The sequence below is a fragment of the Schistocerca gregaria genome, chromosome 11, assembly GCF_023897955.1.
Source record: "Schistocerca gregaria isolate iqSchGreg1 chromosome 11, iqSchGreg1.2, whole genome shotgun sequence".
Classification (NCBI taxonomy): Eukaryota; Metazoa; Arthropoda; class Insecta; order Orthoptera; family Acrididae; genus Schistocerca; species Schistocerca gregaria.
Window position 1 is genome coordinate 136,850,515 of NC_064930.1, and position 25,573 is coordinate 136,876,087.

The following is a 25,573-nucleotide window of genomic DNA, read 5'->3' on the forward strand; positions in this document are numbered from 1 at the left end:
AGATCGTGGCTGCAGTTACCCTTGACGCTGCATCACAGACAGGAGCACCTGTGATAGTGTACTCGACGACGAACCTGGGTGCACGAATGGCAAAACATCATTTTATCAGATGAATCCAGGTTCTGTTTACAGCATCATGATCATGATTGTCACATCTGTGTTTGGCGACGCACATTGGAAGCATGTACTCATCATCACCATACTGGCGTATCACCCGGAGTGATGGTATGGGGTGCCACTGGTTACACACCTCTGTCACCTCTCATTCGTATTGACGGCGCTTTGAACAGTGGACGTTACATTTCAGATCTGTTACGATCCGTAGGTCTACCCTTCATTCGATCCCTGCGAAACCCTAAATTTCGGCAGGATAACGCATGACCGCATGTTGCAGGCCCTGTACAGGCCTTTCTGGATACAGAAAATGTTTGACTGCTGCCCTGGCCAGCACGTTCTCCAGATCTCTCACCAATTGAAAACATCTGGTAAATGGTGGCCGAGCAACTGGCTCATCACAATATGCCAGTCACTACTTTCGATGATCTGTGGTATCGTGTTTAAGCTGCATGGGCAGCTCTACCTGTACACGCCATCCAAGCTCTGTTTGACTCAATGCCCAGGCGTATCGAGGCCGTTATTACGGCCAGAGGTGGTAGTTCTGGGTACTGATTTCTCAGGATCTATGCCCCCAAATTGCGTCAAAACGTAATCACATGTCAGTTCTAGTATGATATATTTGTCCAATGAATACCCGTTTATTATCTGCATACCTTTTTGGTGTAGCAATTTCAATGGCCAGTAGTGTATATTTGTTAATTTCATTATAGAAACAAATCATTCAGCTTAACCCTTGCAGTGGGAGTAACTGTTAAAAAGAACCAGTTTTTTAATGTATTCAGTTAATTTAATATGAGGTAATTTAATATGAGGTAATTCCAATTTCTGTAAATTCAACTTCAAACTGTGTGAAGTTTCAGTACCTGTTATTGTGAGAATACACAAGGGCCCGATTTTTTGTCATGAGACAATCAGTCCACGGCCGAGTTTTAGATAAGGAATCTGTGTTGTTTAGAACAACAATAATACTACTTCAAATTAACTGTGGAACAAGTGTTACACCATTGGGCCATGAGTAAAAACAGTGACAGTGTCTGCTCCATATGTACCAGTGTATTCTTCAAGAAATGTGAGCTGTGTGGTTAGGCTTTTACTGCTCGTAGATGTTCAACAGGAATCTATTGCAGTAGTATGTGGAGGTTTCGCCTGCAAACTAATAATGAGGCTTGTCGAAAATTAAACGATAGTGCCGTGGCCATATAACTGTGTATTATTCGGGGTTGTGAACAGTACTGTGAAAGTACTGTGAAACAACTGTGCACCTGTCCGCTACATAATTTGCAGTAGTCAGTGTCTGAATCCTCAGCCATTTTTTCAGCCAGTGTAGCAACACAGTACGATAACACTGAGGACAACAAGCAACAAATGAAGAATAAATAAAAGCTGGTGCAACTGCCACAACAGTATTAGCAGTTGTATTATGATAGTTAACAAGTGGTAAAGTCTGTAATTAGTTCTTTGGTGTATGTCTTACGACAGATTTCAACTGGACATCCTCCATCATGCCCTATTCCAAGCATCTTCCTTGAACTGTTTGTATTTTTGTTCTGTTTTATTGTTGTCCATTGTTCCAATTCACTTCCTCTCATTTCTTCCATTTTTGCCTCTATAATTCCTTGGTGCAGACAGTTCATACACAGCTTATGTCCCAGCCAAGATTTTTTCCTCTTTCTGGCAACATTCAATAGTCTTCTATCTCCACCTACTTTCTTCATTCCTAAATGTCAATCCGCTTCACCCCATTCTGAAGTGTCAGTCCATTTCATCTTAGACCTTCTCCATAGCCACATTTCAATACTGTCTAAGTAACTCCTTTCTTTCTCTTTAAACGTCCAGAATTCACTGCTGTATAACACTATACTGCACATGTAACATTCAGCAACTACTTCACCTTTTCATCACATGCTTTCTTTCCCATATCCTCCTCCTCTTCAGTTCTTCTGTACAGCTTTTGTTCCACGATTGTAAACTTCTCAGGTAAACAAAATATTTTACTAGTTCTATCTTTTATCTACACGAGAATGTGTTAACTTGTGCTTCCTCCTTGCTTATTCTTGGTAATTTTATCTTTCCTATATTTGATTCTACACTCCTTGCCGCCTCTTGAATATCATCTGCAGCACCTCTTCTGATTCCACCCCGGCACTGCTTGATCATTTGCGTATTTTATAGCTTTTATCCTTCTCCTCTAATTTCAATGCCTCTTGCACCCTCTAAGGCCTTACCTATCAGTTCTCCTTATATGTTGAATAGCTTTGCTGACAGTGAGCACCCTATACCATATCTAATGTTCATTTCTTCTGCCTCCTGTCATTCCCTAGTCTGTTACCTCTTGGTTTGTACCTATCTCCCTTATTAAACACCTACCTTTCCAGTCTATTCCCAACATCTTTTAAAATTCTCAGCCGTTTATTCCAGTTGACTATCTAAAGTCTTTTCCCAGTTGATGAGACAAATATACAACTCCTTTTTTGTTTTCCTCCATTACTTCTCCAGTCATCATCAGACAACATATAGCAGCTGTTGTTCCTTTATTCTTTCCGAATCCAAACTGGTCTTCCCATGCATTTAACTCAATTTTCAATACCGCTCTCCTTGGTTCGAGTCATTATGATATGACTGATAAATGTAATTGTCCTATACTCATTGCATTTTTTTTGAATACTGCACTTGGTAAAAGAGCTAGAATGATCTTAAGTAGATCTTGGAGCCAAATTACAGTGTAATAAATTCTGTTTCCTACCTCAGTCTATTTGGCTACTGAATTTGGAACAAAGACTTTCATTGATTCCTAGACTTGCGCCATAGGGTGGTGGGGTTTCGGGTTCCGCTGAATAGGTCAGGAGTTCACTACACTCAGCTGGCGGCTACACGGGTAGCGGAGGCTGTGTGGCGTGGACTGGGCGGTTTTTTAGGTTAGAAGGCCTCGGGAAAGTGCGGGATGGGCTGCAATGTCAAAGGGTGCTTGGCAATTACAGGACGTGCTTGGATCAAGGAACAGTCGGAATTTTAGTTGTAAATTGTTGTAGTTGCGCTGGAAAAGTCCCTGAGCTTCAAGCGCTAATAGAAAGCACAGAAGCTGATATCGTTATAGGTACAGAAAGCTGGCTAAAGCCTGAAATAAGTTCTGCAGAAATTTTTTACGAAGTCTCAGACGGTGTTCAGGAAAGATAGATTAGGCAGAATTGGTGGTGGAGTGTTTGTGTCTGTCAGTAGTGGTTTATCTTGTAGTGAAGTCGAAGTAGATACTCCGTGCGAACTGGTGTGGGTGGAGGTTATACTTAACAGCCGAATTAAGTTAATAATTGGCTCCTTCTACCGACCCCCAGACTCCGATGATACAGTTGCGGAACAGTTCAGAGAAAGTTTGAGTCTCGTAACAAATAAATACCCCACTCATACGGTTATAGTTGGTGGGGACTTCAACCTACCCTCGGTATGTTGGCAAAAATACTTGTTCAAAACCGGTGGTAGGCAGAAAATATCTTCAGAGATTGTCCTAAATGCTTTCTCCGAAAATTATTTCGAGCAGTTAGTCCACGAACCCACGCGAATTGTAAATGGTTGCGAAAACACACTTGACCTCTTGGTCACAAACAATCCAGAGCTGATAGAGAGCATCATGACTGATACAGGGATTAGTGATCACAAGGTCATTGTAGCTAGGCTCAATACCATTTCTTCCAAATCCATCAGAAACAAACGCAAAATAATTTTATTTAAAAAAGCGGATAAAGTGCCACTAGAAGCCTTCCTAAAAGACAATTTCCATTCCTTCCGAACTGACTATGCGAATGTAGACGAGATGTGGCTCAAATTCAAAGATATAGTAGCAACAGCAATTGAGATATTCATACCTCATAAATTGGTAAGAGATGGAACGGATCCCCCATGGGTCACAAAAAAGGTCCGAACGCTGTTGCAGAGGCAACGGAAAAAGCATGCGAAGTTCAGAAGAACGCGAAATCCTGAAGATGGGCTAAAATTTACAGACGCGCGAAATTTGGCACGTACTTCGATGCGAGATGCCTTTAATAGGTTCCACAACGAAACATTGTCTCGAAATTTGGTAGAAAATCCAAAGAAATTCTGGTCGTATGTAAAGTACACAAGCGGCAAGACGCAGTCAATACCTTCGCTGCGCAGTGCCGATGCTACTGTTATCGACGACTGTGCCGCTAAAGCGGAGTTATTGAATGCAGTTTTCCGAAATTCCTTCACCAGGGAAGACAAACGGAATATTCCAGAATTTGAAACACGAACATCTGCTAGCATGAGTTTCTTAGAAGTAGATACCTTAGGGGTTGCGAAGCAACTCAAATCGCTTGATACGGGCAAGTCTTCAGGTCCAGATTGTATACCGATTAGGTTCCTTTCAGATTACGCTGATACTATAGCTCCCTACTTAGCACTCATATACAACCGCGCGCTCACCGATAGATCTGTACCTACAGATTGGAAAATTGTGCAGGTCGCACCAGTGTTCAAGAAGGGTAGTAGGAGTAATCCATTTAACTACAGACCTTTATCATTGACGTCTGTTTGCAGTAGGGTTTTGGAGCATATACTGTATTCAAACATTATGAATCACCTCGAAGGGAACGATCTATTGACACGTAATCAGCATGGCTTCAGAAAACATCGCTCTTGTGCAACGCAGCTAGCTCTATATTCGCACGAAGTAATGGCCGCTATCGACAGGGGATCTCAAGTTGATTCCGTATTTCTAGATTTCCGGAAAGCTTTTGACACCGTTCCTCACAAGAGACTTCTAATCAAGCTGCGGAGCTATGGGGTATCGTCTCAGTTGTGCGACTGGATTCGTGATTTCCTGTCAGGAAGGTCGCAGTTCGTAGTAATAGACGGCAAATCATCGAGTAAAACTGAAGTGATATCAGGTGTTCCCCAGGGAAGCGTCCTGGGACCTCTACTGTTCCTGACCTATATAAATGACCTGGGTGACAATCTGAGCAGTTCTCTTAGACTGTTCGCAGATGATGCTGTAATTTACCGTCTAGTAAGGTCATCCGAAGACCAGTATCAGCTGCAAAGCGATTTAGAAAAGATTGCTGTATGGTGTGTCAGGTGGCAGTTGACGCTAAATAACGAAAAGTGTGAGATGATCCACACAAGTTCCAAAAGAAATCCGTTGGAATTCGATTACTCGATAAATAGTACAATTCTCAAGGCTGTCAATTCAACTAAGTACCTGGGTGTTAAAATTACTAACAACTTCAGTTGGAAGGACCACATAGATAATATTGTCGGGAAGGCGAGCCAAAGGCTGCGTTTCATTGGCAGGACACTTAGAAGATGCAACAAGTCCACTAAAGAGACAGCTTACACTACACTCGTTCGTCCTCTGTTAGAATATTGCTGCGCGGTGTGGGATCCTTACCAGGTGGGATTGACGGAGGACATCGAGAGGGTGCAAAGAAGGGCAGCTCGTTTTGTATTATCGCGTTATAGGGGAGAGAGTGTGGCAGATATGATACACGAGTTGGGATGGAAGTCATTACAGCATAGACGTTTTTCGTCGCGGCGAGACCTTTTTACGAAATTTCAGTCACCAACTTTCTCTTCCGAATGCGAAAATATTTTGTTGAGCCCAACCTACATAGGTAGGAATGATCATCAAAATAAAATAAGAGAAATCAGAGCTCGAACAGAAAGGTTTAGGTGTTCGTTTTTCCCGCTCGCTGTTCGGGAGTGGAATAGTAGAGAGATAGTATGATTGTGGTTCGATGAACCCTCTGCCAAGCACTTAAATGTGAATTGCAGAGTAGTCATGTAGATGTAGATGTAGATGTAGATTGTCTCAGATGGTATTCTGTCATAGCCCATTCCTTTGCTTTCCTGGGGCTCCCGAAATGCTTTTTCCAATTCTCATTTCAGTGTCTTAGGATGTCAGTCTCCTACATTTTGTTCTCTATCGTCCAAAGCTAGCGAGATGTTGAAAGCTATTATATATGAAAAATGTGTTTAGAGCAGTCAGGAAAATTTATTTAGAGGAGAGGTTGGCAATGTTGTAAAGCTGAGCCCTCTGTTGATTCCGCATTGTCATATGCACCATAACGTGAAAATTATGAAAAGTTTGGTATTACTCGCTTAGGCTGGGTCCTATGTGAGCGGCACAAGCGTGCAACAGCTTCAGGTGATGAAACAACTGCAGGTATAGTTACAGAAGTGTCCTATGTGGGCAACATCTGTGTCGCTGCCTGTCTCCCGCTGCAACTGGTGACGTTTGAATTCAAACGTGTTTGAGTTTTGTCGCTGCAGCACGTGCAACAGAGCGACAGCCATGTGTCTTCTCGGCAAAGCAGTGGAGCGGATGCGACGGAAGCTACGAAATACTTCACATCCGATTTTAAGAAAACTATTGGGTGAAAAAATTTAATTGTTCGGCATCTTTTAGACTGATACATTTGCTCGATTAATGTCGGATTTTCGTTATTCGTCATAGTTACCATGCTACACAAAACTGAGTACATAGCTGCGCAAAATTTATAAGAATTTGCAGAGGTAAAATCACATGGTGTAGGCTTTCTGTCTAGTTCATTTAAGGCCATACATTATTGTGTACAAAACGTAACAAGTATAGCTAAATTTTATTTAAAGTCAAGACCAGAATGATATCTCTTTTCATTCTTGAGATATTGGTTGTTATATCCGCAGATGGGTCACTTGCGTTGAGTCCAAACCTTTCCTGCGCTTCGGGGATCAAGTGGTCATAAAAATTATCGTATCTCATGAAAGGTACAAGATAAAAAGATCAACGATTTTTGGAAATGACAGCACGCAGAAAGGACTATTTTATCATATGATTAACACTCGATATGTTTTTGTAAATGTGTGAGCAGAGCAAAAACAAGACTTGCTGTAACTTACACCACTAGGTTTTGTCTAAATTTTCAGTCAAACAAAGGGAGAGAAACAGGTATATGCAGTATCAAAGTGACCAGCATGAGGTCTAGTTTGGCATGAAAATATTTAACTGCTTGAAAGTAATCACGGTAATGAATGAAAACTTAATTGATAAGCTGAGGAAAAATTGAAATATTTCACAAAAAGCCGCTTTAAATGAAGTGTCAAAAATGTCATCTGTTGAAGAGCTAGCTATTTTGCACATAAAAAGATACATTGGTGTGGTATTTAAATGTCAATGGATCAAGTACGTCGGGAAGGCAAACGACGAGTCAGTAAGATCATACTCTCTGAATGAAACTTGAAGTTAAAAAATGGAAGAAATCAGTTACATATTTTATGAAATGACTTGTGTAAAAGAAATAAGTAGATCAGAGAAACATTCTATGTGCCTTTGAATGATGCTCGAAATCATGAACACAGAACGAGGCGCACTAAATGTTTCCCTAATATTTTTTATTTCATATTTTTAGACAAATCATTACACAAAGTGTTCGACTTTCTTTTCTGTTTGTATGCTTTACTTTTACAGACTATTTAGATTAATTGAAACGTTTGGTTTTAACACTGACTGCTGATGAATTATGTTCGCAACATCAAATATCTGTAAAATTTCATGGTTAATTGTAATTTATTAGGAATTAAATATGTGTGATATACTGGGATAGGTGTGAAGATGAAGTTCCTTAGCAAGACCTTAAAAACTTACTTAGCGATGCAGTGTGAACAGTATACATAAAACGTAGTATATAGAATCGTAATTGAGTAAGTAAAAACATTAGAATTGCTGGGAATCTAACTTAGGACCTTATCCTCTGACGTAATTACGAACTGGATATGCTACTCCTACACCACAGCTACTAATTGCCCATGCATGTCATACTTGATTGTTATGTTTGTATTTAGCGTAGTCAGTCATGTAATAATTATTCCTCCACATTTATTGGCTGTTAAAAGTTCTTTATCACGTAAAAAAACACTTGTATTTAATTTATTGACGAGATAGTCGATTGCTCCTCTGCTCATTCACGTGTATTCGAAGAACTTGTCCGGTGATCTTTGTAACTGACAATACTTACGAAATTCTCCATGGAGATTCCTCCCTTTGTAAATTTCATGCAGAGCATTCCTTTTTGCTTTGTTTTCTTAAGTAAACCTAATTCCGTAGCCTTACTCTCCAGCTACAGTATTCTACAGGTTAAGGACGCCGTTTTATAGAAACGGCTGGTTGGCTCTAAGCAGTCATCTTGTAGCGCAACACGGTCACTCGCACGCAGGACACCCAAGATTATTGCCCAATGTTGCTGCTTGTCACTGGAGTGTCACGTATCCAGAAGTCTCTGACTGTCGCTCACGTAGGACACATCCTTTAGTCTCAAGTAGTTGAGTCTTATGGAAGCCTACGAGACAACTCTTAAGCCATACTTCCAAACCTCTGCTGTGTGGAGGTAACCCACATTTCAAGATACAGCCTTGAACACAGTTACTATCTGTGTGAAAAACACCACTCTATATGAGCAGTTGTAAAACAGCTGACTGCCATCATTTACAACCGTGTGGAAAAGTAAACACCTGCTGAATATTTATGTTCCGTAACACAATATCAGAGTACAACAGGGAAAAACCAGACTTGTGGTTTGACAGTGAAGTTTGAGCCACACTATTTACTTTCACTGTAAGCAGTGGTACACGAAAATTGTGTGGAAGTTGGTACTACGGCCTTAGCACTGTGCAGCAGACTTGTGGGGGGCATTTGTGCAGATCTTTATGTACGTCCAGAAGACTTAAATATCTCAAACTGGCAAATCAAGTCATAGGTTCAAGGCTGGCTACTAACCACTTGAAAAACATCATCAGTATCAACTGTTCTAGGAATGTTGACTTTCACTACTTAAAACCACTTGCAAAAATGTTCAGAATGCATCCTGGTAAATTCTGCAATACATCAGCTCTGCCCCAGGGCTGTCCCTCCACCAAATGCAGCACTCCTACAAAGTCCACCTCTGACAACACTTCCTGGCTGTAACCTAAAACTTAAAAGCGTTTCATGTTGCCCACTAACCTGCCTGATGTCCTCCAGGAAGAGTGCCTTGTCCTTGAGGATGGGCTTCTTGATGGGTCCGCTAAGTAGCTTCGACGCCTCCACGCGCTCCGCCTTCAGGGACGAGAGGCACCTCGCGAACACGGCCTCCCCGATCAGCGTGACGGGCATCCCGTACTCCAGTGCGGCTATCGCTGTCCACTTGCCCGTACCCTTCTGACCGGCAGAGTCCAGGATCTTCTCCACCAGGTACGAACCTGTTTTAAGTTACAAATAATGAAGTAGAAACAATATGTATATTGTGCATCTGCCTAGCCAGTCTGAACGGTTTTTAAAAAAATAATTTATTTTCAATTTTGCATTTCATAATTTCCACATAATGTTTAAGTGCAATTCACTGTGGCCTTCATACCGAGAAGGATCATCACTTCAGCAACACTTGTTTGCTACTGAGGAATTTTTATTTACGAGGGTTGTAACTTTAATAGTGGCAGCTATTTATTTACAGCTCCTGCAAAATAGGTATATGTCAAAGTTTTACTGGCCTGCAAAGTAGTCACCAGCATTGTGTATAACCCGTTGCCAGCAACGTGGAAGTCGTAGGATACTCTTAGCAGTGCCAGTTGTGTTGACAGTTCAACCGGCGCGGTCTATTGCCCGACGAATTTGTAGCAATTCTGAAGCGAATGCCGTCAAGAGTTTCCTTCACTTTAGAAATCGAGTCGAACTCACGAGGGCTTAAGTCAGGGAAGTGCAGTAGGTGGTACAGAACTTAGCAGCCTCATAAGTCAAACAAATTGGTAACAGCTTGCACTGTACATGCTTGAGCATTGTCCTGCAAAATGGTGGTCAGGTCCTGCAGAAAGTGTCCATCACTTCTGTCTTTAAGCTGGTCGAGGTTGTGTTCCAAAAATAATCAACAGAGAGACAGAAGTGCTGACACTTTCTGCAGGACCTGACCACCATTATGCAGGACAATGCTCAGGCATGTACAGTGCAAGCTGTTACTGATTTGTTTGACTGATGGGGCTGCTAAGTGCTATACCATCTACTGCACTCCTCTGACTTAATCCCTCGTAAGTTCGACTCTATTTCTAAAGTGAAGGAAATGCTTCACGGCATTCGCTTCAGAATTGCTACAAATTCGTCGGGCAATAGACCGCGCCGGCCGTACTGTCAACACAACTGGCTCTGCTAAGAGTATCCTAAGCCTTCCACATTACTGGCAACGGGTTTTACACAATGCTTGCGACTACTATGAAGGTCAGTAAAACTTGGAAACACGTATATTTTGTAAAAGATGTAAATATATAGTTGCCAGTATTAAGTTCCAACCCTTGTATTTTGTTTATTCTTCACAATTACAGCCTATTATCTGAAAAGCTAAAACAGGCCACATAAATCACATTTCCTTGGATAGTAATAAATTATATAACACCTATATACTACTACTACTACTACTACTACTACAATAAAAACCTTAACCAGAATATGTTCTGTATTTCTTCATTTATATTGCTTCATTTAACCTGTAGATGGTTATTTCTGCTACTGGATCCACCTTCATACTATCCCAGTCAACAGCCACCGTCATCTGGCGTCCTAAGATGTCGGGCAGCAAGTCAGAAGCATTTCCACTACAGCGAGCAATTCCACCATCAGTGTTACCTCAAAGTCCATACTTCCACCACTTGCACCAGCGCAATGTAGATTCTTGGGACACTATCCTATTCGGCGGTCACTGACCTCAGTTGCCTTCTCTCCACCTGTGGAGTGTGTTGTTTAGCTTGGACGGGAACACGCTGGCGTGTGGTTGAATGCCTCTTAGAATCTCCCTTTGCCTTCCTAGATACTGCAGCTGCAGTATGATCCGACATACGCCAGGTAGACTCGCTCCTTACTGCTGCTTTGGGATGCAATATCCTTAATATCAGACATCCATCACCCGCCACATCTTCATACAGTGTGCTCTTCCACAATGCGTGTTCCGGTGTGCCCACACTGCTGCACGCACACCTATAATTCATCTGTCTTCTGATTTTTGTATAGAAATGTATCATTCTGGCCAGTACCAATCCACTCACCAGATTAAGAATCCCATTTTTATTCACTCCTTATTTTAGGGAGAAATTTCAATATTCTCCTGCCTGTGCCTGTAGTGTCCCATACATTTTTTCACAGTTTTAATGTGTGGTCTTTTATTGCCTTTTTCAACTAGCCTCAGTTCCAAGCCCCCCTTCATACTTCCACTCAATTTCCCGTCATTAACCAGTAAAAGGCTCCCCTTTTCCTAATTTCCAAGTCTAGTTACCGGGGAATGTGACCGGCTGGCTACTTGCCTACGCATTTGTTCTCAGTAGCCAATGTGTGGGAGAAAGGTCAAATGTTAACTGCTGGTCACTTCCTGGAGTATTGGCCTGAGCTGGACACTGTCTGACCTCTCAGCTAGCAATGACAATTCCTTTCCCACTCAGTTTTTCTTGGACTTTGTTGCAGCATTAAAATTCTCATCATTTTATTCCTGCCATGAGTAAGACTTCACAACACAATCTGGGTGAGCACATTTGTATTTTGAATCAGGAATAAACTATACCTTTTAATTCAACTTCCCTTAAAGCACCCCCCCCCCCCCCCCCAGCCTATACTGATCAAATCTTTTCTCAGCTGTACAATACCAATGCAGCGATCTGCCACCCTATCATGATTTAATCTGAAAAGAAGTGAAGTGAATGGACGGGACTGAACAGGAAAAGAACCAGTCAAGCCAGCTGCAATGCCGTGATACCCAAGTGGGGACTACGAAACTCTCCAACCTGCAACTGTGCGGCCCCAGAACGAACCATTCAGCATATTACCTGATAGTGCCTTTGGGAAAGCCTCCAGACTATTTAGTGACTTATTAATGTTGCTCCCTCTGCTATAAATTGGCTTCATTCACTACATGTTTAACTGATTAAATGAATTATTTTAATTTTATAGTATAAATGTTCTCTTTATTACTATTATTAAATTATTAATTTTCAGAATTTAGCTTTATTTCTAAATCCTCAAATGTATAATTGTGAAGTACATGTATTTCATAATTCTGCTGTCATTAACCAAACGATAAATAAATAAAAATCAACTGATCACTGAAGAATAAGCTCGATCTGTATTATAGCTACATCTGTAATCTACAAACCAAACCACTGAGCAGTGCATGGTGCGTTCTACCAAATGTTAGTATTTCTTACGGTATGAACCTACAGTACACAGGATTGACAACTCCTTAAATGCGCAAGCACATGTGTGTGTTCTAATTCAGATCTTGTATTTGTGGTTCCTACAAAAGTGACATCTAGCAGACCGAGATATTCTAGAGATTCCTTAATTAATACGCACATCATACACCCCCCCCCCCCTCCCAACACACACACACACACACACACACACACACACACACACACACACACACACACACACACACACACACCCCTCTTCAATCTTGTTTATGGATATCAACTACATAATTATTTTTTTCTAGATATTTTTCCCACGTGGAATGTTTCCCTCTATTATATTCATATAATTATTTTATTCTATACACATACTGTCTTCAAGTGGTAAAATGATTCCATAACGCACTGCATAAACGATTACCTGTATAGGAGAAATCAGTGTTATCTTCAACACAACAATGCTCCCAGTCAAATAACATAAAAGTGAGACAGGCCAAAAACAAAATGGAAAATAGTTCCCCCTACTCACTAAATCCAGGGCCTCTGCCTTTTGCCTGTTCGTAGATTGTGCAGAGATCATAAGTGATGAAAGCACTTTAGGCACTATATGACCTGCATTTTGAAGATGCTGGAAATTGTTTCTAATCAACACATTAAACAATGTGACACCTTCATTTGGCACTGCGGACACAAGTTCGAGAGTGATGCCCTCCATATTTTTTCTATTAAACACGATGGAAAATTCGTGTAGTGACATCAACAATGTACATTGTTGCTACTGATGCAGATTGTGGAAGAAATACAGAAACTAAATGCAGTGATACTAACCATCCTTATCCTTGAACTTGAGGATGTCCCTCGTTATTTCAATCAGGAAGGAGTCCAGCTCCCCTTTGTTCCACTCAGCAAACACCTGCAGCACAGGAATAGGTCAATTTACTTCACTTCACTTGTTACAAATCTCCAATTCATTAATAATTTTTCTTCAGATTACAAAAAGATAGGGAACAAATGCAATTAAGAATACTGCATTCTTCCCTTTCCATGAAGTAAACCAATTATTTAAAAAAATGCAGTAAACTATTAACAACTAAGTTATCAAACAAAGTCACTAAAGTACTTAAGCTATGAACTAAATATCTGTGTCTTTGATTATGTATGTAAGCTTTGTATTTGCACGTTGGGATGGTCGTGTAACACTGAATAACAAGGCACTGCCTATCTTTACTTAAACAACCTCTTGATAGTTTTTGCTATTGTATGCAGTTCAGTGTTCAAATGTGAGTTGGAGCTGCATACATATTACTACAAACTTCTGTCACTAAATATGAAGATAGTAACTGTTCCCAAAACAAGAGATACCATTGATGACCGTGCAGCTTCTCTAGAATAAATGATAATTAATTGAAACTTCCAGCTGCCGACAGGTGTTGTTAATATGCCTCAATGGGGACAGCTGAAAATGTGTCCCCGACCGGGACTAACCCGGGATCTCCTACTTACATGGCAGACACACTATCCATCTGAGCCATCAAGGACACAGATGAATAGTGCGACTGCAGGAACTTATCCCTTGCACTCTTCCCGTGAGACCCACATTCCAAACTGTCCACAATCTACATATGTAATGTTCCTAATAGATACTTGCCCATCCACCCTTAGGCAGTTCGGTTATCTTCTTCTGAAACCGATTAAAAAGTGTGTCTGCGTAAAGCATTATCTTATACACAAATGAGAGAGAGCTGAACTTTAAGATCCCTATCCAATTTTGCACTAAACTGAATCAGCTGATGAAAATGCACCACTGTCAAGAGGCATCATATTCATAATTGTCTCAAGGCCAGTTCAAAATAACCACAGAACTGAATACAGTTTACAATTAAATTCAATATACACTGAAGAGCCAAAGAAACAGGTACGTCTACCTAATATGGTGAAAGGCCCCTGCGAGCACACAAGTGCCGCAACATGACGTGGCATGGACTCTACTAATGTCTCAAGTAGTGCTGGAGGGAAATAACACCATGAATCCTGCCGGACCATCCATAAACATGTAACATTACGAGGGGGTGGAGATCTCTTCTTAATAGCACTTAGCAAGGCATCCCAGATATGCTCAAATAGTGTTCATGTCTGGGGCATTTGGTGGCCAGCAGAAGTGTTTTTAAACTCAGAAGATGGTTCCTGGAGCCGCTCTGTAGTGATTCTGGACATGTGGGGTGTCGCACTGCCCTGCTGGAATTGCCAAAGTGCATCACAATGCACAATTGACATGAATAGACAGGTGGCACAATGGACACTAATGGATGCAAGTGATCAGACAGGATGCTTCCGTACGTGTCACCTGCCAGAGTCGTATCTAAACGTATCAGGGGTCCCACATCACTCCAACTGCACACGCTCCACACCATTACAGAGCCTCCACCAGCTTGAACAGTCACCTGCTGACATGCAGGGTCCACGGATTCACGAGGTTGTCTCCATATCCGTACGTACATGTCCATCTCCTCTATACCATTTGAAACGAGATTCGTCCAACCAGGCAACATGTTTCCACTCATCAACACTCCAATGTCGGTGTTGATGGGCCCGGGCAAGGTGTACAGTTTTGTGTCATGCAGTCATCAATAGTGCACAAGAGAACCATTGGCTCCAAAAACCCATATACATGATGTTATGTTTAATGATTCGCATGGTGACACTTGTTGATGCCCAAGAAATGAAATCTGCAGCAATCTGCAGAAGCGTTGTACTTCTGTCATGTAGAACAATTCTCTTCAGTCGTCTTTGGTCCCATTCTTGCAGGATCTTTTTCCACCTGCAACATTGTTGGAGATTTGATGTTTTACCAGATTCCTAATATTCACAGTACACTCGTGGAATGGTCGTATGGGAAAATCTCCACTTCATCGCTATTGTGGAGATGCTGTGTCCCATCGCTCATGTGCCAACTAACATCTCATTCAAACTCACTTAAACCTTTTTTTGTTATGGTTTTAGGGCGCAAAAGTGCTATGGTTATTAGTGCCCAGTCTGTGACTTAGGAAAAAAAAAAAAAACCTGGAAACCAGCAGCAATGAGAACAAAACTCAAAAAATTGGAGAAACTAAAAACAGAAGGGAAAAAAAAACTATAGAATGGGGTTGGTTGTCCTCAAAAAAGAGCTCCAAATGACGTCACTGGCACTAATAAAATCGAGAACGCGATCGGCTGAGCGCATGTCATCTGCTAAAATGGAAGATATATCAGGCGACAGCTGTAGATGGGTGCGTAATGGAGTAAAATAGGGGCACTCAAGTAAAAGGTGTCTTACTGTCCACAGCTGAGAGCAGTGGGGACAGAGTGGGGGAGGATCGCCACTTAAAAGATGTCTATGGCTAAAAAGACAGTGCCCTATCTGGCCGGAGTCTAGTCTAAAATTACCTCCTCCCGACAACATGTTCGGGAGGAAGAGGTCCAAGCACAGGGAAGAGCTTTCACGTCCTGCAATTTATTATTGGGAAGTGTCGAGCAACGTGCTTGCCATAGAAAAGCAACACAACGACATAAAACACTCCGTAGATCGGCGAAAGGAATCGTGCGAATAGCTGGCCACAGAAGAGACTGCTGCCTAGGCCGCTGTATCAGCCACCTCATTTCCACAGATACCAACGTGTCCTGGGATCCAGAGGAACGCCACGGACACCCCCCCAAGTGGAGCAAGTGAAGGCAGTCCTGAATCCGGTGCACCAGAGGGTGGACAGGGTAGAGAGCTTGGAGACTCGAAGAGAGAGCTGAGAGAATCTGAACAGATAACATACTGTATCCGCTGATGGCGACGGATGTATTGGACAGCCTGGAGAACAGCATAAAGCTCCGCAGTATAAACCGAACACTGGTTGGGAAGCCGAAATCGATTTGGGGTGTCGCCAACAATATAGGCACACTCAACACCTAACGATGTTTTGAGCAATCAGTGTAAATAAATGTGGCATCCTTCATTTGTGGGCATAGAGCAGCAAATGCTCGATGATAAACAAGTGAAGGGGTACCATCCTTGGGAAACTGACAAAGGTCACGGAGTAGGCAGGTCCGAGGACGGAGCCAAGGCAGTGCTGTACCCCAAGTTGTCAAGAAAGCTTTAGGAAAGTGGAAGGAAAGAGAATGGAGCAGTTGACAGAAGCGGACTCCCGGTGGAAGTAGGGAGGAAAGGCAGCCTGCATACCCTACATCCAAGGAGGCGTCGAAAAAATGTCATGGGCCGGATTTGCAGGCATGGACGACAGATAGCTAGCATAACGACTCAGAAGGACAGCTCACCGATTGGACAGTGGAGGTTCAGCAGTCTCAGCACAAAGGCTTTCCACAGGGCTGGTGTAAAAAGCTCCAGACACTAAACGTAATCCACAGTGGTGGATAGAGTCGAGACAAAGAAGAATAGACGGCTGAGCAGAGGACTAAACTATGCTTCCGTAGTCGAATTTCGATCGCACTAAGGCGCGATGGAGGCGGAGGACCACTCGGTCCGCTCCCCAGGAGGTACCATTCAGGACACGGAGGGTGTTGCGGTATCGCAGACAGCGAGCCGAAAGATAGGAAACGTGGGAAGACCATCACAGTTTTCTGTCGAACATAAGACCCAAGAATTTAGCGACGTCCGAAAACCGAAGGCGACAGGTCCTAGATGTAAGGAAGGTGGAAGAAACTCCGTACAATGCCAAAAATTAACACAAACGGTCTTACTAGGAGAAAAGCAGAAGCCGGTTTCGATGCTCCAAGAGTGGACGCGATCGGGACATCCTTGAAGATGTCGTTCAAGAAGACTGGTCCGTTGAGAGCTGTAGTAGATCGCAAAATTGTCCACAAGGAGGGAGCAAGAGACATGAGAAAGGAGACAATCCATAATGGGATGGCAATGGCAAACAGTACAACACTTAGCACGGAGCCCTGGGGTACCCCGTTTTCTTGGGAGAAAGTACGGGAGAGAGTAGTGTTCACCCGCACTCTAAATGTGTGCTCTGCCATAAATTAGCGAAGAAAAAGGGACAGCCAACCTCGAAAGCCCCAAGAGAACAGTGTGTGGAGGATGTCTGTCCTCCAACAGATATCGTATGCTCTCTCCAGATCAAAAAATATTGCTACCGTTTGGCGTTTCAGGAGAACATTGTTCATTTTATAAGTGGAGAGGACAACTAGATGGTCAACTGCAGAACGATGCTTCCAGAAACTGCATTGGACAGATATTGAAAAGACAGACTCCAGCCACCAAGCTAAACGGCAAATCACCATACGCTCCAAAACCTTACATACACTACTCGTGAGAGAAATAGGGTGATAGCTAGGGGGTGGGGGGGGAGTGTTTGTCCTTTCCAGGTTTCGGAACAGGAATGACGATAGCTTCCCGCCACCGTCTGGGAAAAGTACTGTCAGTCCAAATTCGATTATAAAGGTGAAGGAGGCAACACAGACTATGGGATGGTAAATACAGCAACATTTGGATGTGAATACCATCCGGTCCTGGGGCAGAATAGCGAGAAGAGAGTGCATGTTGGAGTTCCCGCATGGAGAAAACGTTGTATCTTTCGCGATTTTGAGAGGAGAAGACAAGAGGATGCATTTCCGCAGTGCATTTCTTCGGGAGAACCGCTGGCGGGTGATTTGAAGATCTCGAAATCTCAGCAAAGTGTTGACCCAATGAGTTAGAAATTGCGACGGTGTCCACTAATGTATCATGCGCGACAGTGAGCCCAGAGACCGGGGAGAAACTAGGCGCACCAGATAACTGTCGAATCAGACTCCAAACTTCCGAGGAGGGAGTGAAGGTGTTAAATGAGCTAGTAAAGAAGTCCCAGCTTGCCGTCTTGCTACGGCGGATGACGCAACGGCATCGCGCACGGAACTGCTTATAGTGGATACAGTTGGCCAATGTAGGTGTCTGAAAATGCGAAGAGCATGCCGCCACTCACGTATTGCAGCACGACATGCCTCGTTCCACCAAGAAACTGGGGGGCACTGGGGCAAGTCGGAGGTGCGAGGTATTGAACGTTCTGCAGCTGAAAGAATGACGTCTGTAATGTGAGTGACCTCATAGTTGACGCTAAAAAAGTGACGGTTATCGAATGTCACTAGAGACTAAAAAAGTGTACAATCGGCTTGGGCAAACTTCCAGCGTCTCGGGCGCATATATGGCAGTTGTGGCTGCAATCGAAGGACACACAGAAAGTAATCACTCGAGTGTGTACCAGCAAGAGCGAACCATTCAAAGCGCCGCACTAGCGGAACAGTACTGACCGAAAGGTCCAAATGAGAGAAATTTGTCGTGGAGGCAGACAAAAATGTAGGGTACCCAGTGTTGAGGCAAACAAGATCCGCTTGGTGGAAGACGTTTACCATAGTGAGCCACACGGACAAGGACGTGGAGATCACCAAAGCGAATGGTGGGCATTGAAGTCCCCAACCAGCAAATAGGGGGATGGAAGCTGACCAAGAAGATGAAGGAGATCAGCTCGTGCCATTGGTATGGACGATGGAATGTATACAGTACAAGGAGAGGTGTATCCAGTAAGGGAAAGACAGACAGCGACTGCTTGGAACAAAGTGTGTAAGGGGATTGGGTGATAATGGAGAGTATAATGGAGAAGAATCATGAGTCCTCCATGTGCTGGAGAGCCTTCAACAATCGGACTGACTGAAAATGGGGGAAAACAAAGCAGTCGTGGGGACGCAGCTTTGTTTCCTGAAGACAGAAGATGACCGGCGAGTAGGATCGGAAGAGGATCGTCAATTCATCCCAACTGGCTCGAATGCCGCGGATATTCCAATGGATAATGGACATAGGGTGGACAGAGAATGGAAGAATGTGGCCAAGGTTGCCGTCAACTCAACGACTGCTCAGAGCTAGCGACCGACAGCTTGGAACGGCACTCAACCGAAGGCAAAAGATCCTGATCCATATGTTGTTCAGGAGCAGCCCCTGCCACCAGCAATCGTCCGGTTGATCGGCCGCCAGCAGTGCGCCTCGGCGACACAGAAGACAGTCAAAAGGTCGGTTACTGCCAGGTGGTGCTGTAGATGAGACACGCCGTGGCGGAGAAGGAGAGGAACTGGGTTTCTTACTAGCTTTCTTGGAATCATGATGTTTAGATGAAGGAGGAACGGATGGTTGTGAAGTTAGGGTGCGTAAAAATTCTTCACGAGTAAGCTCTTTTTTGGAAGTCCGAGTGTCTGACTTTAGGGGTCAAGATTTAGCAGAACCCGATGAAGGGTGAGCCATAGATGGAGCAGGCGAAAGTGGGGAGGTTGAACGGGCGATCTTTGCGCTGGCCAATCTGACAACCATGTCACTAAAGATGAAATCACAAGTCTGTGTGGCCACCAACTTTGTTGGCCAAGGAGAGGCAAGGACAGTGCTGTATTTTCCTGTCTGAGACACAGTGGGCTTTTGACTTGTGAATAATTTTCGAGCAGCAAAGGTTGACACCTTTTCCTTCACTCTGATTTCCTGAATGAGCTTTTCGTCTTTAAAAATGGGGCAATCTCGAGAGGAAGCAGCGTGTTCACACATACAGTTGATGCAACGAGGGGATGGAGGTGGACAAGCACCCTCATGGGCACCCTTGCCACACGTAACACATTTGGCCGGGTTGGAACAGGACTCGCTAGTGTGATTGAACCGCTGGCACCGATAGCAACGCGTAGATGGTTGGTTGGTTGATTGGGGTTGAAGGGACCAAACAGCAAGGTCATCAGTCCCTTGTTACAAAGGCGGTCAGTTCCGACAGAGGGACAGCTCAGAAGAGTCAAAAACGATAAAAGGTAAAAGGTAAAAGGCTAAAAAAGTGCAGTCAATGATAAAAACACAAGGAGGGAAGTCAGTAAATGGGCAACCTCAAGAGAGGAAATATCCCACCTGTGATGCAGTACAAGCAAGACCACATGCTATTTAAAAGCGTTCAACCGCCAGAGTGTAAAAGGGCGGATTGTAAAAGGGATTAAACAAACCTAAAAGGCGATAAAAACAGTAAAAGGGAAAAAAGAAGGAACATGGCCAGGGAGGGGAGTCAGGAATCTCCAAGCACAGCCTACAGTGGGAGACATCCCAACCCTCACCGCCCTGCCCCTACTCCAGAGGGAGATGAAAATCCTTAAAACTGAGAATAAAAACCACTTTCACGGAGGAAACTGAGAACCAGTTCAACCATCCGGGAATCGTCTGCTAATATTAAGGGTAAAGTGCAGGGAAGTCTGTACTTAGTACGCAGAGCTAAAAGAAGGGGGCATTCCACCAAAATGTGGGCCACTGACTGGAAAGCTCCACAACCACAAAGTGGGGGTGGCTCACCACGCAAAAGAAAACCATGGGTCAGCCTGGTATGGCCGATGCGAAGACGACAGAGGGTGGTTGAGTCCTTTCGCGAGAGGCGTAAGGAAGAACGCCATGGGACAGGTGTCACCTTAATCGCACGAAGTTTATTAGACAAGGAGGTAGCCTCCCAGGATGTGGCCCATGATTGCGCAAAGTGGGATTTGAGATGAAGCCGTAAATCCGCCACAGGAGGGGTGACAGGGAATGGGGGGTAAGTGACTGCTCCCCCAGCCAAACGATCAGCAAGCTCATTTCCTTGGATGCCCACATGGCCAGGGACCCAAAGGAAGCTAACAGAACAAGCAGCATGGTGGAGATCAGCGAGATGGTCATGGATGGAGGAGACCAAGGGATGACGGGAGAAACACTGGTCAAGTGCCTGAAGGCCACTCATTGAGTCTGTACATAACAAAACGCGATTGAGCTTGGACTGTTTAATAAAGGCCAGGGCCCGGGAGACCGCCATCAATTCCGCAGTGAACACCCCACATGCATTTGGCAGGAGATGATTTTCCATGCCTGCAGAGGAGGTGAAGGCATAGCCCACACGATCAGCAGATTTAGAGCCATCAGTGTAAAAAACAACAGCATCCCGAAACTCAGATAAAATGCGGCGGAAAAAACAACGGAACACCATCGGGGGAACGGAATCTTTCGGACCTCGGCAGAGATCCATCCGAACTCGGGGCCGAGGAACTAACCAAGGAGGTGTGTTGGGGAGGGAACGTGGGATACAGGAAAAGGAAGGAAGCTGAAAATCACGGCGAAGAGACGCTAGGCGGAGCCCAACCGGTAAACCTGCCCGACGGCGGGAGTCAGGTGGGCGACTTCCTTGGGCAGGGAACAGGATAGAATAGGAAGGATGAGTGGGAGAGGAACGAACAGCGATTGCATACGAAACCAGAAGCTGGGAGCGCCGAACGGAAAGGGGGGGGATCCCAGCCTCAACCAGGAGACTATCAACAGGGCTAGTCGGGAAGGCACCGATGGCCAAACGGATACCACGATGGTGGACCGGATCCAAGAGGCGCAATGTAGAAGGGGCAGCTGAACCGTAAACTTGACAACCATAGTCCAAGCGAGACAACACTAAGGCCCGATAAAGGTGGAGGAGAGTGGAACGGTCAGCACCCCAAGAGGTGTGGGCAAGGAAGCGAAGGACGTTTAGTTTACGGAAACATCCTATCTTCAGGCGTCTGATATGAGGCAGCCAAGTGAGCTTGTTGTCGAAAAGAAGGCCAAGGATGGTTGGTTGGTTGATTGGGGTTGAAGGGACCAAACAGCAAGGTCATCAGTCCCTTGTTACAAAGACGGTCAGTTCCGACAGAGGGACAGCTCAGAAGAGTCAAAAACGATAAAGGTAAAAGGTAAAAGGCTAAAAAAAAAAAAGTGCAGTTGTGTCGTCAATGATAAAAACACAAGGAGGGAAGTCAGTAAATGGGCAAACTCAAGAGAGGAAATATCCCACCTGTGAAGCAGTACAAGCAAGACCACATGCTATTTAAAAGCGTTCAACCGCCAGAGTGTAAAAGGGCGGATTGTAAAAGGGATTAAACAAACCTAAAAGGCGATAAAAACAGTAAAAGGGAAAAAGAAGGAACATGGCCAGGGAGGGGAGTCAGGAATCTCCAAGCACAGCCTACAGTGGGAGACATCCCAACCCTCACCGCCCTGCCCCTACTCCAGAGGGAGATGAAAATCCTTAAAACTGAGAATAAAAACCACTTTCACGGAGGAAACTGAGAACCAGTTCAACCATCCGGGAATCGTCTGCTAATATTAAGGGTAAAGTGCAGGGAAGTCTGTACTTAGTACGCAGAGCTAAAAGAAGGGGGCATTCCACCAAAATGTGGGCCACTGACTGGAAAGCTCCACAACCACAAAGTGGGGGTGGCTCACCACGCAAAAGAAAACCATGGGTCAGCCTGGTATGGCCGATGCGAAGACGACAGAGGGTGGTCGAGTCCTTTCGCGAGAGGCGTAAGGAAGAACGCCATGGGACAGGTGTCACCTTAATCGCACGAAGTTTATTAGACAAGGAGGTAGCCTCCCAGGATGTGGCCCATGATTGCGCAAAGTGGGATTTGAGATGAAGCCGTAAATCCGCCACAGGAGGGGTGACAGGGAATGGGGGGTAAGTGACTGCTCCCCCAGCCAAACGATCAGCAAGCTCATTTCCTTGGATGCCCACATGGCCAGGGACCCAAAGGAAGCTAACAGAACAAGCAGCATGGTGGAGATCAGCGAGATGGTCATGGATGGAGGAGACCAAGGGATGACGGGAGAAACACTGGTCAAGTGCCTGAAGGCCACTCATTGAGTCTGTACATAACAAAACGCGATTGAGCTTGGACTGTTTAATAAAGGCCAGGGCCCGGGAGACCGCCATCAATTCCGCAGTGAACACCCCACATGCATTTGGCAGGAGATGATTTTCCATACCTACAGAGGAGGTGAAGGCATAGCCCACACGATCAGCAGATTTAGAGCCATCAGTGTAAAAAACAACAGCATCCCGAAACTCAGATAAAATGCGGCGGAAAAAACAACGGAACACCATCGGGGGAACGGAATCTTTCGGACCTCGGCAGAGATCCATCCGAACTCGGGGCCGAGGAACTAACCAAGGAGGTGTGTTGGGGAGGGAACGTGGGATACAGGAAAAGGAAGGAAGCTGAAAATCACGGCGAAGAGACGCTAGGCGGAGCCCAACCGGTAAACCCGCCCGAGGGCGGGAGTCAGGTGGGCGACTTCCTTGGGCAGGGAACAGGATAGAATAGGAAGGATGAGTGGGAGAGGAACGGACAGCGATTGCATACGAAACCAAGAGCTGGGAGCGCCGAACGGAAAGGGGGGGGATCCCAGCCTCAACCAGGAGACTATCTACAGGGCTAGTCGGGAAGGCACCGATGGCCAAACGGATACCACGATGGTGGACCGGATCCAAGAGGTGCAATGTAGAAGGGGCAGCTGAACCGTAAACTTGACAACCATAGTCCAAGCGAGACAACACTAAGGCCCGATAAAGGTGGAGGAGAGTGGAACGGTCAGCACCCCAAGAGGTGTGGGCAAGGAAGCGAAGGACGTTTAGTTTACGGAAACATCCTATCTTCAGGCGTCTGATATGAGGCAGCCAAGTGAGCTTGTTGTCGAAAAGAAGGCCAAGGAAACGAAACTGTGGGACCACAGGTAATCGTTGTGCATTGAGATAGAGCTCTGGATTGGGGTGGACTGTCACACGGCGACAAAAGTGGACCACTCGCGATTTTAAAGGAGAAAACTGAAATCCGTGTGAGATGGTCCATGCAGAGGCACGCCGTATAGCACCCTGGAGCTGACGCTCTGCAGCGGCCATCGAAGAGGAACTAATCCAAATGCAGAAATCATCCACATACAGAGCAGGAGTGACCAAAGGACCGACGGAGGCCACAAGACCATCTATAGCAATGAGGAACAGAAGTACACTCAATACGGAACCCTGAGGGATGCCATTCTCCTGGGTTGGCGGAGAACTTAAAACTGTACCAACCCTAACCCTAAACGAACGATGAAACAAGAACTGGCGGATAAAAATCGGGAGTGGGCCCCGAAGACCCCACTCATGAAGTGTAAGTAAGATATGATGGCGCCAAGCCGTATCATAGGCCTTCCGAAGGTCGAAAAATACAGCAACCAAATGGCGGCGCTGGGAAAAGGCCTGCCGAACTGCGGATTCCAAGCGAAGTAAATGATCGATCGGAGACCGTCCCTCTCGGAAGCCACACTGGTAAGGGGACAACAGACACCGAGATTCGAGGACCCAAGTGAGCCGACGGGCTACCATCCGTTCAAGTAACTTACAAACAACGTTCGTCAGACTAATTGGCCGATAGCTGTCGACGAACAGGGGGTTCTTACCGGGCTTAATGACGGGAACCACGATGCTATCCCTCCATTGAGAAGGGAAGTCACCCTGGAGCCAAATACGGTTAAATACCCGGAGAAGATGTCGCTGTTGTGGAGCACTGAGATGTTGAAGCAGTTGGTTATGAATGGAGTCTGGGCCAGGGACCGTATCATGAGAAGAGGAGAGTGCGGAAAGAAGTTCCCATTCAGTAAAAGCGTCGTTGTATGATTCTGACTGGCTGGGGGTAAAACATAAGGCGGAAGCTTCGGCCCGCTGTTTCTGGGGAAGGAAAACAGCCGGATAGGAGGCTGATGCCGACGCTGTTGCAAAATGGGTCGCAAGGTGTTCCGCGAGAATCAACGGGTCCGTGCAAAGGCCATCCGGGAGGTGAAGACCCGGGAGGGTAGACTGCCGATGGCAACCTTGGAGAGAGCGAAGTGTAGCCCATACCCGCAACAGAGGGACAGCAGAACCGAGGGAAGAAACAAAGCGTTCCCAACACATCCGTTTGCTCCGTTTGATTAAGTAACGGGCTTTTGCGCGAAGGCGTTTAAATGTAATAAGATTGGCAACGGATGGATGCCTCTTAAGGTGTTGCAAAGCTCGACGGCGATCACGGATGGCAACGGCAATGTCCGAACTCCACCAAGGGACCTGCCGGCGGCGAAATGGTCCAGATGAGCGCGGGATAGCAAGGCTAGCAGCGTGAACAATCGCGTCAGACATGTCACGTATGACATCATCAATACCATCCGACAATGAGGGAGAAAAAACGACCTGTGCAGTATACAGAGGCCAATTGGCACGTTTGAAGGACCAACGAGGTGATCTGTCCATAGGGGAGCGGGAAGGGAGCGAGAGAATCAACGGGAAGTGGTCACTATCGCAAAGGTCGTCGTGCGGTGACCATTGTAGGGAAGGGAGGAGGGAGGGAGAAGAGAGAGAAAGATCAATGGCAGAAAAGCTACCATGACCGGCACTGAAATGGGTAGGGGAGCCATCGTTAAGAAGGCACAAGTCGTGGTCGGTAATAAACTGGTCAA

General features: G+C 45.0%; 1 protein-coding gene across 1 annotated transcript in view; it reads right to left on the reverse strand.

Annotated features, from left to right (window-relative positions):
• The window catches only part of LOC126295000 (6-phosphogluconate dehydrogenase, decarboxylating), a 122,918-nt gene that overhangs the window by 21,445 nt on the left and 75,900 nt on the right, over positions 1-25,573 (reverse strand). Inside the window, exons 5-6 of the mRNA XM_049987254.1 lie at positions 13,129-13,213; positions 9,104-9,339 (exon numbers count right to left, since the gene is read on the reverse strand). Coding sequence (XP_049843211.1) covers positions 9,104-9,339; positions 13,129-13,213 — 321 coding nt within the window. The remainder of the gene's footprint in view (positions 1-9,103; positions 9,340-13,128; positions 13,214-25,573) is intronic.